This window comes from Heteronotia binoei, chromosome 6, assembly GCF_032191835.1.
Source record: "Heteronotia binoei isolate CCM8104 ecotype False Entrance Well chromosome 6, APGP_CSIRO_Hbin_v1, whole genome shotgun sequence".
NCBI classification, from domain to species: domain Eukaryota; kingdom Metazoa; phylum Chordata; class Lepidosauria; order Squamata; family Gekkonidae; genus Heteronotia; species Heteronotia binoei.
In genome coordinates, this window is record NC_083228.1 from 103,000,427 (window position 1) to 103,017,216 (window position 16,790).

Sequence of the window (16,790 nt, forward strand, 5' to 3'; positions counted from 1 at the left end):
TCAATATAAAACCTCACTGTACTGAATAGAATTACTACAATTGATTGGTTTTTCCTTTGGTTTCTAAATCATAAATTGTATATGTGAATTAAATAATACTAACATGTATCCAGTCATGAGATTTGAATGGCACTTTTCTTTGGGAAAGACAGATTTTTTTGTGGGAGAGTTATGGTTATTTGGAGTCCTGTAATGCCTCATATTTGTGCAGGACAATTTTTCCCCATGTGTTCCTTCTGCTCAGGCTTCTTCAGATTGATTCTCTTTTTACTTAAAAGAAAGGATCAGAAGTACATACAAACAGGTCCTTCATGTGAGGGGTAGACAGATGTGTTATAGCATGCTCTTCACTAGAGTTCATCTTTTAGAAACCCTGGAATACTGGGATTGTAACTTTTATTATCCTGAATATATACAGAGGTTTCACACCAAAAGTAAAATTGTTAGCAGTTAAAATTTGTCTTCGTTGTCTTCTAAATGTGAAGCAAATTGTCAAGGGTAAGGTCTCAAATACCCCACAAGATAATTTTTGGATGTACTAAATAGAGTTTGGAGTTGGCTGCTCTATGTTATGCCCCCTGGGCACATGGATAGCTGTGTAAATTCTATAGCTGGTCTCTCCTTTTTTGGACCTGTTCTGTGTAATGAGTTGGAGGATTTGGGAGTGGAGCTTACAGAAGTGAGGCTTTCTGTCTCCCCATCCCACATAACCCCCCCCCAACTTCTATTCCTTATGGAAGGGGGAACAGCAGGAACCCCATGAACAGAAATCAGTAGAAATTCCCCTCACCACTTCCACCAACATAGGTATTGTTCTTGTTGTTAGAAACTGACTGTAGGATCCAAGCCATTGTTGTATAACATCCATCTAAAACATTAGAACAGTCAAAACATGAGGTGTATGTGTGCAGGAGGAAAAATACAGTTTAAAATATCATCAGTGTTTTGTGTCAAACTTTATTCTTCCTCCTCCCAGGGCAATCTTAAAGCTTAAAGTGCACTAAAAGTCATAATTGCTTATTTTAATAACTTTACTCATTTTAAATATGAATTGCATTCCCTTTTAAGGATAACTCATATAATTTTTCCAGCTGCAGCAGCTGTCCTGAACTTTTCTGTGTTCCAACATACCCATAGGTGATAATTATTATGAAAACCATGTGTGTGTATAGAATAAAATGCACCATGATAGAGTGGTGTGTGATAACAGCTGCATGTGCATATTACAGGTTTCCCACTTCACAGAATTGCTTGACACTTTGGCAGTGTGATAAGTGGAGTGGCAGTAGGGCTGTATATGCAATTCATGTTCAAAATAATTCTGATTTTGTATATCTCCACTGTTGAGAGCCAGCGTGGTGTAGTGGTTAACAGTAGTGGACTCGGATCTGGAGAACTAGGTTTGATTCCCAGCTCCTCCACATGAAGCCTGCTGGGTAACCTTAGGCCAGTCACAGTTCTCACAGAACTCTCTCAGCCCCATCTACCTCGCAAAGTGCCTGTTGTGGGGAGAGAAAGGAAGGCAATTGTAAGCTACTTTGAGACTCCTTAGGGTGGTATAAAAACCAACTCTGTTTCTTGTTGGGCAGCTAGAACATCCATAGTAATTTTGCCTTTCAGTGAATGCTTCCCAGAGAGGTTTATGTTACATAATAGTTGTGGGGTGAGAGGGAAATTTCAATCCCTATTCAAAGATTTGTCTGTCTTACATCAAACTTCTTGTTTCTAAATGTTAACACATCTGTTGATAGAATAGGTTTCCTTTTCTTTGAGCATTTCTAATATATCCAAAGTGGTATAATGTAGCTGGAGACCCACCAAAAGGCATATGGGTGTGGAGAGCTCATCTTGCCATTCTGTGTGCTTGGTTAGAATTGGGCCCTTGCAGCATTTTTAAATCACTTCATTAAAATGGCAATTGCATTCATGGGTTGGGACTGTGGACACTGTCATGTTTAGTTGGCCTAAAGCTACATAAAGTGTGATGTGATACTAGGGACCAGATGGGTCTCTAATGCAGATATTGCTGTCTAGGGTTTCTTGGGGAGGTGTGTACACATTATAGAATCTGAAGTTTCTTAGCTTCTCATTTTGCAGGCCATTACCAGGCATTCTTTTTCAAGAGTTCTTCACACTTTTAAAACACTATAGATTTGCCTATAAAAGCTGAAGACTGTTGTTGAGATGCCAAACTTGGGACTGGAAAAATGCAAGTAGTTTGCAGTGGTATTGAAGTTTAAATAATCTCGGTACAACTGTTTAGACATCAGTGTACAGGGAGGCAGTGGGATCTCTTTTAGTATGATTACCACACAGATGGAGAAAGTGAGTAATCCAGCCACAGTTGAGCTTGTTCATGTCTGCTTAAGTTTACTAAATAGTTTCATCTGTATTGATATCAGGTACATTCCCTTGATGTATTATTTTCTTACATTATTTTAATTATTTTCAAGGGAGCTGAACTTTTCACAGGCTTTTTAAGAGTGGAAGTGTTTCAGACAACCTTCACTGATTGAAATATTTCACCATTTTGCAAGGCCTTTATAGGACAATAATAGCAGTTAATTATAGAGATGCTCAGTGTCTGAGTCCGGAAGAGTTCTGTCAGTGACTTATTTATTGCTTCCTAAATAACACACCTTGTTTGTTTAGGGTGTGCACATGCATGCACATTGTATTACTAATAATTTATTTCGTAGTTGGTGTGTGTGTGTGTTAGAGCCATTTTTCAATGTAATGCTTATATAGTTGTTGAATACTACTCTTTGCATAAAGCTGTTGTGAGGTTACTATTTTGATCTTTATAAAGCATATTGAAGTATAACTATGAGGTTCTGTCGGATGGTCTTCATTTTTTAACTTCTTGGTATATAGAGCCAAAAAAGAGGTTGTGTCTTAAATTCCAATAATGTAAATAATAGTAAGAAGCTAAATATCTAAAATTTAAATATTGGCAACACCAAGGTTCATTTTCATATCACATCTCATTAAGCTGCCTTATACTGAATCAGACCCTTGATCCATCAAAGTCAGTACTGTCTACCCAAGCTGGCAGCAGCTCTCCAGGGTCTCAGGCGGAGGTTTTTCATATCACCTGCTGCTTGGTCCTTTTTAACTGGAGATGCCAGGGATTGAACCTGGGACCTTTTACATGCCAAGTAGAGGCTCTCCCCAAATTTTGTAAGTTGTCTTCATTTTTTTAACAGATGACAAATTTTAGACTAAATTTTATGTTGGAAGATTGCAACATATTTAACCGTTGAATCACACCTGCCAAATCAGTGATAGTGATAGCTAAATTTTGTTGATGTAGAGGTGATGGGCAAATCACTCACATTCCTTGGCTCAACAGAAGGTGGCACTAAACAGGTCAGGGTGTCAGTCTGGAGTTGGAACAGTATTATCTGTAATCAACTGGCTGACATTCCCTCAGATGAATGATAAAAACACACAATGTGTGGCATCATTATGTATGAAATCCTTTATTATCATCACATAAACATATGAAGCTGCCTTATACTGACTCAGATCCTTGGTCCATCAAAGTCAGTATTGTCTACTACCTAGGGTCTTCTGCATGCCAAGCAGATGCTCTACCACTGAGCCATAGCTCCTTTCAAATAGACAGGACAACAGGATGGCAGAGATAATGCTGGTTTACAGTCTTTCTGGTTCCCTTTGGACATGTAAGAACAAGCTGGTGGCCTTTGAAATAGCTACTTTGTATGTTTTCCAGTCAACTACTTTAACCCTAAATGGTGAGAAGTATTTGAGTTCAAAGGGTGTGTTAAATCATATAGATTCTCTTTAGCAGAAGAGAACTGCAAATTGTTTGTCAAAATATACCTAGCACTAAGAGAATATTATAGAATATAGATAAAGACTTGGACTTTTAAAAGGTCATAATATGTTAGGTTACACACACGCACATATATAGGGCTTTTTTTGTAGCAGGAACTCCTTTGCAAATTAGGCTACACCCCCCTGACATAGCCAATCCTCCAAGAGCTTACAGTACACCCTGTAAGAAGAGCCCTGTAAGCTCTTGGAGGATGGGCTACATTGGGGGGTGTAGTCTAATATGCAAAGGAGTTCCTGCTACAAAAAAACCCATTAAATATTCTCATTAAATATTCTCATGTTATTATGCTAATATATCATGTCATGGTTTGTGTTTGCTAAACTATTCTTGTACATGAAATAAGAAATATCTTCAGTATCCATATTAGTAAAACTGCCCATATTTTGTGTATTTGAGTAATTATAACAAAACTTATTTAATACATGTTTCTCCCCTTTTCCCCACTCCCCTATTCCCCTTCTGTACCCCTATTGAAAATTGAAAATAAAAATCTAGTAGACAAAATATATCTAGCACTTTCTGTAACCTATGAAAATGTGATATGTCTTGGTGCCCAGATACCGTTCCAGGAATGTTACAAGACTGTTTACTAACATAAAAATTGCATTGATGGATCAGGCCAAAGATTTATCTGATTTAGCTATCAGTTTCAGAAACTGGCTAAATGTCCCAGGGAAGTGTTGTAAATAGGGTATAATTGTAAGACTCTCTTATTGCTGGTCATCTGTTATCAAACGTATGCTATTTCAGAACATGGATGTTCCCTTTTAGTAACATAGAGGGTAGCCACTGCTTTTGAACCTAAGTGGTGTTTTCATACTTCCATATTTTGAGTAGCATTTTAGAGTGGCTACTTGGTTGTAGTGCCGTATTCCATACTGTATTAGACTAAGTTAATACACTTATTATAATAGTTGCTTACAAGTATGCCAAACCCTATCATTGGAGATACTGTTTCTGCTTTCTCTGTCTAACAAATAGTGATCAATAGGCATGGGCACGAACCAGGAAAATTGTGATTCTTGTTGGTTTGTAGTTCATTTGATTGCCTGTACTGGTGGTTTGTGTTGGTTCATGGTTTGTTTGATATCCCAACTGGTTTGTGGTTCACTTGGTTCAGGAGGTATAGAGATGCCAAACTCACCAGGAGTCTTCAGCAGTCTCTCCTCCACCCACCCTTCAAATTTGGCAAAGATTGGATTTGGAGTATCCAAGTTATAGCCCCCCAAAGCAGGTACCCCCAGAAAAGCTCAGCTTCAGTTCTCAAGACAAGCTCTTCTCTCTTTGTACTTCAAAGTGACAGCAACTGAAAGCAGAATGGGGGTTCTGTGATTGGCTCCCAGAGCTGCCAATCAAGCTATGGATAACTGCTGTGAGTGTTAATAGGACTCTCAGAAGTTCACCCCCAGTGTTGCCTAGGAATTAATTGAATCAGCACCAGGCTTTCTGAAAAAAACAAACTGCAAAAGCAAAACAAATGAACCACCAATGAAAAAAGTTGATTAGTTTTCCTGTTCAGGCACGGTGTGACCAAATGAACCTGTTTGAAACAAACCATGAACTGACCCAGTTCTTGCTTGGACTTTGGTTTGTTTTTAGGTCCATGCCCATCCCCAGTGATCAATGACTACTTTCCCATTCTTTCTTCTGTGGCAAATTTTGAAGGTTGATGTGTTAGACATTTAAAATTTAAAATCTAAATCTGAGTACGAGTCATTTGATATCCTTAAGTTCATCCCTTATGTAAGTTCTACCACAGAAAGAAAGATGAAGCAAAATTTAAATTCTAGCTTTTTAATCACATGACTTGAGAAAGCAAGAGTACTGTACTGTCATAGCTCAGATTTGCCATAATATTTGTATAAGTTGTGAGCTTCAATGTAATGTTATTTACATACATAAGGTGGAAGAGACAAGAAAGTTCAGATTATGATTTTGCAGTGAAATGTACTTGATCTCAGAAGTACTTAGTGGAGGTTCTTTGGTCAAGTGCAAAAATCATATAAGATTCCCTAGGAATCTACTATCTTTAGACCTTTGCAATCAAACTACTAGTTTTCTTGCTACTAGCTTTCCTGATATGTGACCTTTATAACGTTATAGAAGCAAGGAAAAACTTTTGAAAGCATAAAAAGTTTTGTTGTATGCCAAGTAATATTATTGACATGGGCTTTTTCAAATGAAACTTTTTTTCATTGACAGGGAAAAGTTCATCTTGAATTAAAACTGAATGAACTGATTACAGATAATGGATCAGTCTGCCAACAACTAGTAGTACAGTAAGAATATTAATTCTTATTCTAGTTTTGCTTGCTGTAGAAAACCAAAGGGTGTGGTAAAACTTTCAGGAACATTATCTACAAAGGACAAAATCTGTTAAGAATGCTGCCAAATGAGTAATCTGCTTTACTGCAGAATTTCTTGCAATCTCACTGGCCTTGAATTATCTTATTTTACACAAGGACCATTGATGATCTCACTTTGAAGCTATATGTGAAAATTGTTACTTGCTCAAGCTTTGCCAGGCAAGTATAAAGATTGCAACTTGATTCAAATACAGTTTATAATCTGATGTTGTCTAGTGTTACACTCAGTGAAATATTAGAACAAGTAATCTCCAAAGCATGGCACAGCAACTGATAAGACGTTCTATTTTTTTATAGTTTGCTGCTTTATCAAACATGTTAAGTGACAAATTTGTCATGGTCAGGCGCTGGATAACAGGCCTTCTCAAAGCTGGTTATCCTTAGATTCCTGAAAGAAATGTGACAAAAATCTGACACTAGGGAAATTATGCAGATGAGATTACAAAATATTGTGCTTTGGGAGTCTTTTGACTGTATGCATGTTAACATTCATCCCTTGGAGTTTTAGCACACCTGCCATCCATGATGGCCTTTCATGTAAAGTTATGCTTGCTTTTTCAAAGAATGGAATATGAGCACTTTGAACGATTTCAGAATCATTTATTTCAGGCATTAAAATTTATGATGTGTGGAGACATATTAAAATGAGTAAATTGCCTCAATTATATTGTCCAGTTCATCCCAAATTTCTGATGTAATAGGATTAGGATTACAGAAATCTGAGGCAAAGATGAACAAAATATAAGAGTTAACAAAACATTAAACAATGCAGAAATGATATAATGTAGTACATACTATATACAGTGGTATTAGTCCACAGTCTGTTTCTCTTCTTACAGCATCTTTCCAAACCATTCCATTATTATATAACCCTATTACCTATGTAAGAATACCTTCTTGAATTATTCAGTTTCTCATAGTTTGCAGAATACCAGGAGAGTGGTGGTCTTCCTAACCTCCTTATGCAGGCCATTCCATAAGATGGGAGCTGCAATACAGAATGCACATCTGTGGGCAGTAGATCCTACCCATTTGCAGGGTGGCAGAAGGCCCTACTCAGATGAGTGAAGCTATCATGTTTGAGCACAGGAGAGATGGTCCTGCAGATGTGAGGGTCCTAGGCTATGAAGGGCTTTATATGAGATAGCCAGTATCTTGAATTGCATCCAATAACTGATGAGCAACCAGTGCCGTGACTGTAGGAGTAATATGTATGCTAGTATAATCTCAGTGACATAGATCTAGTTGGCCATATCAAGCAAGTTAAGGTAGGGAGCAACTTCTGTGCTAAACTGAGCTGGAAGAAAGCTAATTGTTGGATCCAGTATAACCCCTAGCCTCTTAACTGAGTCAGCAGGGGTCAGCTGAAACCCATCAAAGATGGGAAGCACAATGTGATTCAAGATCACCTTCCTAACCAGCATTACAAAAGTCTTGTAAAAATTTAGTTTCAATTTGTTCACTCTTAGTCATTTAATTACAGCAGACAAGCAACAACTACATCACCAAGAGGTTTGCTTAGGGAGATATAAAACTACATTTATCAGTATACTGATTACAGCCAACCCCAAAACAGCAAATGATTTGTCCTAAGGATTTTATGTATAGGTTGAATAGCATGGAGATAGAAGTGCACTGTCAGACTCCACAAGTTAGGTCCCAATTTGATAACTGGTCTCCAGTGGCAACCCTTTTAAGTCTGGTCCATGTGGAGTGATTTGAACCAGTCCAAAGCAAAGCACATCTTCTGATAACTGCTTCTGTCCTTAGATGCCTCAACAAGATGGCATGGTCTACTGTATGGAAGGCTGCAAATAAATACAATGGGAGCAGGAGGCATAGTCTTTCTCTACATTCCAATGTGGGAGAGCCCAGTTCAAATTCCCCCTTCTTCCATGGAAGTTTATGGAGTGACCTTGGCCATCTCAACCTCACCTATCTTACAGGATTTTTGCTAGGACTGAATCTAGAATGATGTATGCCACCCTTGGAGAAAAGACAGGATAAGAATATCTTCAATAACAGTTAGCTTATGTTGCATAGTTATATGCAGTAGAGGTGGATGTCTGGCTTTGTTCTTGTATCATCCTCTGCATTGATCGTCATTTTTCTGTTCTTTAATAATTTATAAGATAGCTGTGAGGTGGGGACTGGCCAAAAAGACTTCATTTCTTATTGCTTTTGACAGTTGTGCTTGTTTACATTTTTTGCATTTACTGGGGTAATGTTTAGAAATCTAAGATACTACTTTCTGTGACTTCTATGATGTACCTTTCTATGGAATCCCAGTCACTGTGTTTGTAGCTGTGGAGGAACGTATTATTTAGTTCTTGTAATTGTTTTGTAATACCGCAGAAGTTCCTAGAATGATATATAAATGTTCAAAGTATATATTTATCCTCTCCCTCAAGCTCCATAAGAGAAAGGTCAGATGCAATTCAATTTTGCAACTCATCAGATGCAATTCAACTTTTCAACCTTTAATTTTCCCCTTTAATTTCTTTTCTTAACACTTTCTGCTATATGAGTAACTTCCCCCTTTAAACATGCCCCTGATTCTCTAATTTAGATATGAAAATTGTAGAAGTAATTTTAGCTATGGGTAGCATATTTCTGCAATATTAGTTGTCTTTGTGTTTCAGCTCTTTCCTTAATGAGCTTACTCTCTGATCTGGACCAATCTCTTTAGCATTGTGTTTCCTAACAGAGCTCCCCATTACAGTGTGTAAACTTTTTTATTACTACCTTCGGTATTTAAAGATAAGATCACTAAGAGTTCCCACTTGTTGCCACATCAGGTGTAAATTTAGATCTTGAGGCACTGGTGCTGCAGTTTAAATGCCCATTTCAGGGATGACACAATTCATGTATAGGTAAACAATACATTACACTGGCTCCCTGGCAGTATGCAGGGGCCTCCCCTGCTGATGTCACCTTACTAATTAGGGGACTGTCAGGGCTGATTGAGATGAAATTGTGGCTTAGGTGTCAGTTATTCTCTGCCTTCCTGCCTTTGATTCTACATATAATTCTGTTTTATTTAGAAAATCTGTGTGTCCATTTGCTTTGCAGACTATTTCCTTAGTTTGCATATTAGAAAGCCTCCAAAGCAACGCAGGGGCTTCAGAAGACATAATAAGGGAAACTCACTGCAGTATAACCATACAAAAAAAGAATAAAACAAGCAGACAAAAACATGATAGTACTAAATAAAAACTTATATTAACTTGAAGGACATTTAAGAATTTTATTACTGAAATACATATTTGAGTATAATGTAACTCTCAGTTTAGGATTTCAGTAGATAATTCCATAATTTTTCCAAGTCTGTAGGAAGCTTCTTCTGGGCCAGTATTTTCCCCAGACAATTAGAACTTGTGAATGTAATTGTACTTGAGATCCAACTCCTATTTAGCGAATTTATTATTAATCAAGTTAATGTACTAAAAGGTAGTATCATCCTACCAGCAATCACCATAGTTCCAACTATTGTAGAGTGGCTACATCACCCAGAAGACATACTAAGATGCTGTAAAGTAAGCTCTAACCTGTTACCTAAGAAACAACATACTTTGCCAGAATGTAATCCTACAGCCATTTTATCATATGATAGCCTCCAACAGAAAGTCTTCTCTGTTACTTTTATCAGATGAGACTGTATATTTAAATATTTTTTCAGATTTAAGCAGCAACTTTATTTTAGCTGGAAGGTTTTATGGTTTTAAACTTATGTATCCTGTTTGTTGTTGTTGTGCATTGCCCAGAGCCAGGATGGGGCAATTAATTAAATCTAATAAATAAACTGATTTTGAGCTACCACATCTTCAGATACATCCCAGTTTTCTTCAGTAAATTGGAAATTGATCATTTTCATCAGGTTGGATCTAGCACAAAATTTTGGCTTGTGCTAGAGTCCTTGTGCAAATAGAAGTGCAAGAAAAATATCAAAGTAGCCACTTGTGCTCAATTAAACTTATTGTATCCCCATTTTTATTTCCCCACTTGTGCTTCCAAATTAAGAAAATACTGATGAAATGAAAAAAGGGGAACACAGTGAAAAGCTTAAGAAATAACAACAAAGAAACTGTGTTCAATATTGCTACAAAATCATGCAGATAATATCTATACAGTATCAACAACACATAACAAACCAGTAACAAGTATCAAAAGGCTCAGTTATAAACAATGTCCTTGAAATGTGACAGAAAATCCTCCTCCAGGTATTTTGCTGGTAATATTCCCAAATAGATATAATCTGATGTATAGAAGCCTCCTGAGATGTACAATGCAATTTCTGGATGTCTTGACGCATTTCAGAGCATAGCCCTTCGTCAGGCAGTCTTATTCCACTTAAGGATAATTCTATTGGTCTAATTATTTACACATACAAGAAAATTTTCCTTTTCGGGGTCCCAGTTAATACAGTCTCACAGCCATGCAGCTTCACAAATTGGGTAGCTTGCCACTTTTCCCTTGTAGTTATTTCTTAGGCAAATTAAGAAAAGCACAATGTTTGACACAAGATCTTATGCAAGCAGAACTTTGTTAAATTCATTTGTTTCAACTTCCATTTGATTGGAACAAAGCCTCTGTGGTTAAATTACATTGTAATCTGCAGCAGGTAAGGATGGGTATAGACCAAAATCCATGATGGTCCGGGGGAGGGGGTGTGTTTTATGGACTGTTTGGCTAATCCATGCAATCATGCTTTTCAGTGGACCGCCCACAGACTACAGATTTTTCCAGGTGGTCTGTTTTGTCCATGGGAGCATTCTGAGGACCAGACAATCCAGTGCCAAGGCATTAATTATCAGGCAACCAGGGTGGATGCAGGTGGGGCGTTTGTCAAGCTCCTTCCCCTTTTGCACCCCGATGCCAGTCTGCATGCAACTTGCTAGGTAGATGGGCATCCCGGGGAGGTCTGCTGTGACTTTGATGCCTCTAGCTTCTGGGTGAGTTTTTGACAGACTCCTTCCCTTTTATATATTGGACACTAGACTCTCTGCCCTCACCCCCAATCTAATCTATATGCAACCTGGAGGGCAGTTTGAAGAGAGTCAGCTGGAGGCTCCCTGAGAGTTTGGTATCTCTAGCTTGCAGGAAGGGCCATTCTAACACATCCCAAAGTCACGGACTTACAGACCCTGGACCAGTTTGGGATTTATTTTGAAAGACTTGATAAACTTTGCAGTGGCAGATGCTGACAACATATGACAGAAATTTAATTTTCACTCTTCTGTTAAAATATGTTACTAACTGTGGAGTCCAATCTTATTTCAGCAGATCTTTACATCCAGTAGTGCCTGTAGTAACAGACATGCTGTCAAACTCCAGACCGCTTAGGGCATCAAATCTGAAAACTTAGTTCCTTGAACTGGGTCCAGTAATGCTGGCAACCAGTGGAGCTATTTATAAAACAAGTGTGATATTTTCCATTTTTTGCAGACACCAAAACATAGTTCTACCAAACACAAAGCAGTTATAGTCTCAGCCAGTTGACATTCCTAAACAGACTCCAAGCGCACTTATCTGTAGAGCAAATTATACCATTCTAATCTGGAAGGCCCTGAGACATATTTGATGGTGGACAGATCCTTCTGTATTAGCAATGGATGCCACTGGTGTAGTAGCCAATGATAGGCACCCAGAGCCACAGCTATTATCTAAATTTCCAGAAGCAAGAGGAAGGAAGGGCCCAAACACATCCAAAATGAATTTTTCTCAAGGCAGGAAGCCCTCAACATTCTGCACCATCTTTATCTTACCCGGGTTGAGCTTAAGTTCATTCACTCTCATCCAATGAGTTAGTGGTTTCAAGAATCCATTGAAGACTTTCAGTGCTTCATCTGAGTTTAGTGAAAAGGAGAAATAGAGGTAAGGTTTATTAGCATACTTCACATCTCTGTGTGACATTCAGCAGTATGGCGCACCAAATTAAACCTTATATAATAGTCTCTGTGGGTGGCCCTGTAGTCTCCCAGTGCTTGTCCATTACTAGCCTTTCCAGTTTGTAGTGTTGGGTCAGTACAAGGTATCTTGTTTTAATCATATCCACCACTGTGTTGTTTAGCCAGGACACTTTTTTGGTCTATTTCCTTTAGTAGAGACATCTGTGTGTTTACTTATCATTGTCTTCAGTCTAAGGCCTGGGCTAGGTAAGTTTTTAGCAGAATTTTTAATTTCTGTGGATTTCTCACCTCTCTGCTTTAGAGGTTAGCAGCACTTGCTGTGTGAATTAAGGCCACTGCATAGTAGGTTCTCCTCTCAGTGTCACCAATCATATGGAGCAGCTACTTTGTGGCTCTGAATTGTTTTGTTTTTATATCCTTCCTGTCATCCAGTATGAAATTTGAAGCAACATTCATGGTGTTTTTATGAATTCTTGCTAAATGCACTGACCAAACCTTAATTTGCTTAGCTTTAATAAAGTTGCTTGATCATATGCTTTCCGATCATCATAAGATTGACATTGTTGATCCCTGCAAGGAATGTAATATATAGCCCCAGCCTGAATTTTCAGCCAGCTGCATTAGTATTGCCAGTCCAATGAAAACTAGAGATGAAGGGCTCTGATCACGTATTCTTTATTTTATTAAAGCAAAGCTCATAAGCTAATTGAATGTTTTGCAGACACAGGAAAGTTTAAAATGTAGAACTTGCAATGACTTGATGTATCTTTGTCCATTAGACATGAAACTTGAAACATTTTATACAAACTTGACTGGATTAATTTGTACTTTGATCTCCCCCCCCCCCCCCCCATTGTAGTTTGAAGGAATGTCATGGGCTGCCTCTCATCAATGGACAGAATTGTGACCCTTATGCTACAGTGTCTGTTGTGGGGCCTTCAAGGTAATATTTTAAAATGTGTTGAAGTGTAATATATTGAACCAAGGACCGAAGTTCATGAGAGACTGCATGTCCACCGTTGGATTTCTAATCTCTTAAATAGCCATGGAAGGAGGAAGGGATTTGCATTCGAACTGCTGAGTATTGACTTCTTCCTGTCACTGCCAATGTGAATTGTTCCTCTGCAGGTGCTTTTTGGTCCATTGGGGAGAAAACTGAATAAATACCTTTTCCAGTGGGCTAATCTACATCTGAGAAAAGGGCACAGAAGGAAAGTTTTTTTTAAATCTCCCAGTACCACAGTCTGGGTTATCTAAGTTATTCTCCTTCCTCATCTGGAAGATTGACTCACAGATCACTAATGTCTTAGTTATGCACTAAATTGGAAATCATTGCTAGTGATTTAAGAACTTTAATTTTCAGAAATCAGTGGATAGAGGTCTTGTTGAACAAGAGAATGTGGTGTTAAGCAGGAGGTTTTGTATATTGACAAATGTCTTTTTATGCAGCAGTACAGCTTCTTTCAGATATTTAATTTAAATGGAGAATAACTTTTTCAATTAAAACTAGAATGTTCATAATATGTAGAGCTGTTTGCATTAGGAAAGGCTATTTGGTGTTACCTTTGAAAGCATGTGAAATCAGATGAAAAAAATAGTGTGGTAAATGCTGACTGATGAAGAAACTAAGCCAGTTTTGGCTACTACGTATATCATATGCTGATATCTAACTTCCAAAGCCCCAAATGCATACAGTTGTTTGTGGGCCAGCATCTACAAATAAAATTACAATAATTTATTAGCATATATGAAATTACAGATTTTACATTTCGTCATTTAGCTATGTTATAACTGTGTGTTTTAAGTTCTGTGTGGTAAAACTGTGCCATATTGGAACAGGAATGACCAAAAGAAGACAAAAGTAAAGAAGAAGACAAGCAACCCACAATTTAATGAAACGTTTTATTTTGAGGTAACTAATTTCCTATCAACCTGTTGGTGTGTTGACTATTTATGCTGTTTTAATGTTCTCCCAAGCTATTGAAATGCTAGATCCTGAGGAAAACAGGGGGAGGGGATGGAAGAGAAAAGATGGTGTATGATGAATGTCAGCAACATCATTCACATAGACTGAACTTAATTATGGTTGGAAACAAAGTTTAATATGATTAGTTGGAGGCATTATGAAATAGGTGTGATTAAGGATAGATTTAAAGGGAGCGAAAGGGGTGCTTAATACATATTGAGAAAAGGCATTCCAGACAAAAGAGGCAGCAAGGGAGAATGAGTGGAGATAGAAACTAACAGTGCAACATGTGCAGAGTAACACCAGTTTAAGCCCATTGACTCCAGCTCTGAATAGAATAGCACTATAGGAGACCTTAAGACAGCTGATGGTGATACTGGTGGATGAGTGAAAGTTACAGGGTATAAAGAGGGTATACAGGATATTAAGAAAAACAAAGTTACAAAAATAATGTAAGGCAAAGCCATGGAGAGCCTTGAGAGTAAAGACAAGGAAACTTTTCTGAATACAGAGAAGGAAAGGAGATCAGTAAATGGATTTAAGAAAGAGTATTAAATAGTTTGAGCCATGAAAGAGGATACTCATTTTGAGTATACACCTTTGGGTAGAAGTAAGAAGGCTGCTGATGAAAGAGGAGCACACAGAAGGTTGCAGTAGTCAGAAAATCAGAACATGAATCAAATATTTAAGTTGGGGAGTGGAGAGAAAAATTGATTTTTCTAGTGATGCATAGGCTGCAACTGCTTGAACATGAGACAATAGATTCAACCCTAGTGAAGAAGACTATGTTTGTGGTTAACAGTAGCATTGATAAGTGTAACTGAAAGCAGGAAGTTTGGGAAGATGAGCTGTTAAATCTTGGACAAGTGGAGTTCGAGGGAGCAATGCAACATCCAAGCAGACTTATTTTGCAAGCAGTGATATAAGGCTGTATGGAGGGGTGTGGTCTCAGATAGTGAGGTGTAAGTCACTGTCATAAGCAAAGTAGAGTTAGTAAAAATAATGACATTTTATGAGGTCACGGATGAGACAAACACACCATTTCGCACTAGACCTTTAATCCTGGTTTATCTCTGTCCCCAAACTGACATTCTGCACTAGAATCAGAAAATCAGAGAAACCAACAAATATTAAAAGATTACAAAATAAAAATAGACCACCTGCCAAATCTTATTTTAAAATGTGTTGCAATGATATGATTAAAAGTTTTTAAGGTAGATGTTTTGGTCTTTATATTTGTAGGGTTTAAATTATTGAGCTGTAGATGAAATCCAGTATGCTTCCAGTGTTAATTTTTAGAATTTAATTCAAAGTTTGTTCAGTGCTGAAAAGTCCACTATCAGGGATTCTCAGTTATATTTGATCAGCATGCACAGGTTCTGTTTTCTTCAGTGGGATCAGCAGGTTGATGCTTGGAGATCAAAAAGGAAATAAGATTGATTACTACCTTAAATTTGATCAGTAAAATCAATTTATTTTGAGGCTTATCCATGTGAACAGTTGCAAAGACGAACTTCTGTCCAATGCTGACATTATTTTATAGATATGGCAGAATATGTAGGATAATTTTAACTTTTTTACCTGAATGACTGCATATGGTATACACGACTGTGGGGCTTTCATCTGCCATAGCAGATATCTCTCTCTACAAATAGGGAGCCCTCAAAATTATCTGCTGGGAGAAAATTAACTATGGGAAGAGGGAACGGGAACAAAGTAATATTGCTTTGTGATCATTCCCTTTATTTTCTCAAACCCTTTCCACTTACAATTGCTTTAAGTCCTTTGTCCCAAAGCAATGTGAGAGGTGAAAAATTTAGTCCAGACACAATATACCAAATGGTACTGTTTGAACTACTAGTTCTTCTTCCGCTTTGGACAGGAATATAGTTCAACCTTTGTTTAACCTTGAGGCAACCATTGGTAGAAGTGAGTTACACTTCCAAAATTAACACCATCCCATTCCTGCTACCGTTGCATGCTCTCTCTGGTATATGCACTGTCTCATGACAGCCAGTTTAAGAGGGAGGGGCAGAGAATAATTTTGACACACACACCCCCGCCTCCCCCCGCTGTCATCTTGCTATAACAAAGGGGCTATATAGGAGTCTGACAAATCAGGCCTACTGTATATCTGCATATAGACATGCTACTTCAGAAATGTGTAAATTGGTAGGTGTACCTAAATACTTTAGAATTTCTAATCCTAATCTAGAATGAAGTACCTGCATTTAGGAAAAGCCACTGCAGATCAGATGTGGATAGCGTTCTCTTGAGACATTTTGGGAATTCTTCTTGGCTGTTTGCTGTAGTAATTGAAATCAAATTAGGAGTTAAATGTTCTGATTACATTGAAATATGGTAGTGCTGACAACAATAGTGGGCTTTGTCTCCTGTCTGGCAGGGGGAAAAAAGCACCCTCTCTTGCACCATTTGAATTTGACTGCAATGTTGTTGCCCCTTAGAATGTAATGCAGGAGTTATGGAGGGATGGTGGCTCAGTGGCAGAGCATCTGCTTGGTAAGGTTCAATCCCTGGCATCTCCAACTAAAAAGGGTCCAAGCAAGTAGGCGTGAAAAACCTCAGCTTGAGACCCTGGAGATCTGCTGCCAGTCTGAGTAGACAATACTGACTTTGATGGACTGAGGGTATGATTCAGTATAAGGCAGCTTCATAGGTTCATGCTC

General features: G+C 38.0%; 1 protein-coding gene across 5 annotated transcripts in view; it reads left to right on the plus strand.

The window, feature by feature from the left end:
* Nucleotides 1-16,790, plus strand: part of RASA2 (RAS p21 protein activator 2) — a 60,821-nt gene that overhangs the window by 10,849 nt on the left and 33,182 nt on the right. For all 5 annotated transcript variants that reach the window (XM_060242253.1, XM_060242254.1, XM_060242255.1 and 2 more), the window contains 3 exons: nucleotides 6,065-6,141; nucleotides 12,997-13,080; nucleotides 13,977-14,049. In XM_060242253.1, coding sequence (XP_060098236.1) covers nucleotides 6,065-6,141; nucleotides 12,997-13,080; nucleotides 13,977-14,049 — 234 coding nt within the window. Of the gene's footprint in view, nucleotides 1-6,064; nucleotides 6,142-12,996; nucleotides 13,081-13,976; nucleotides 14,050-16,790 lie in introns of those variants that run through there.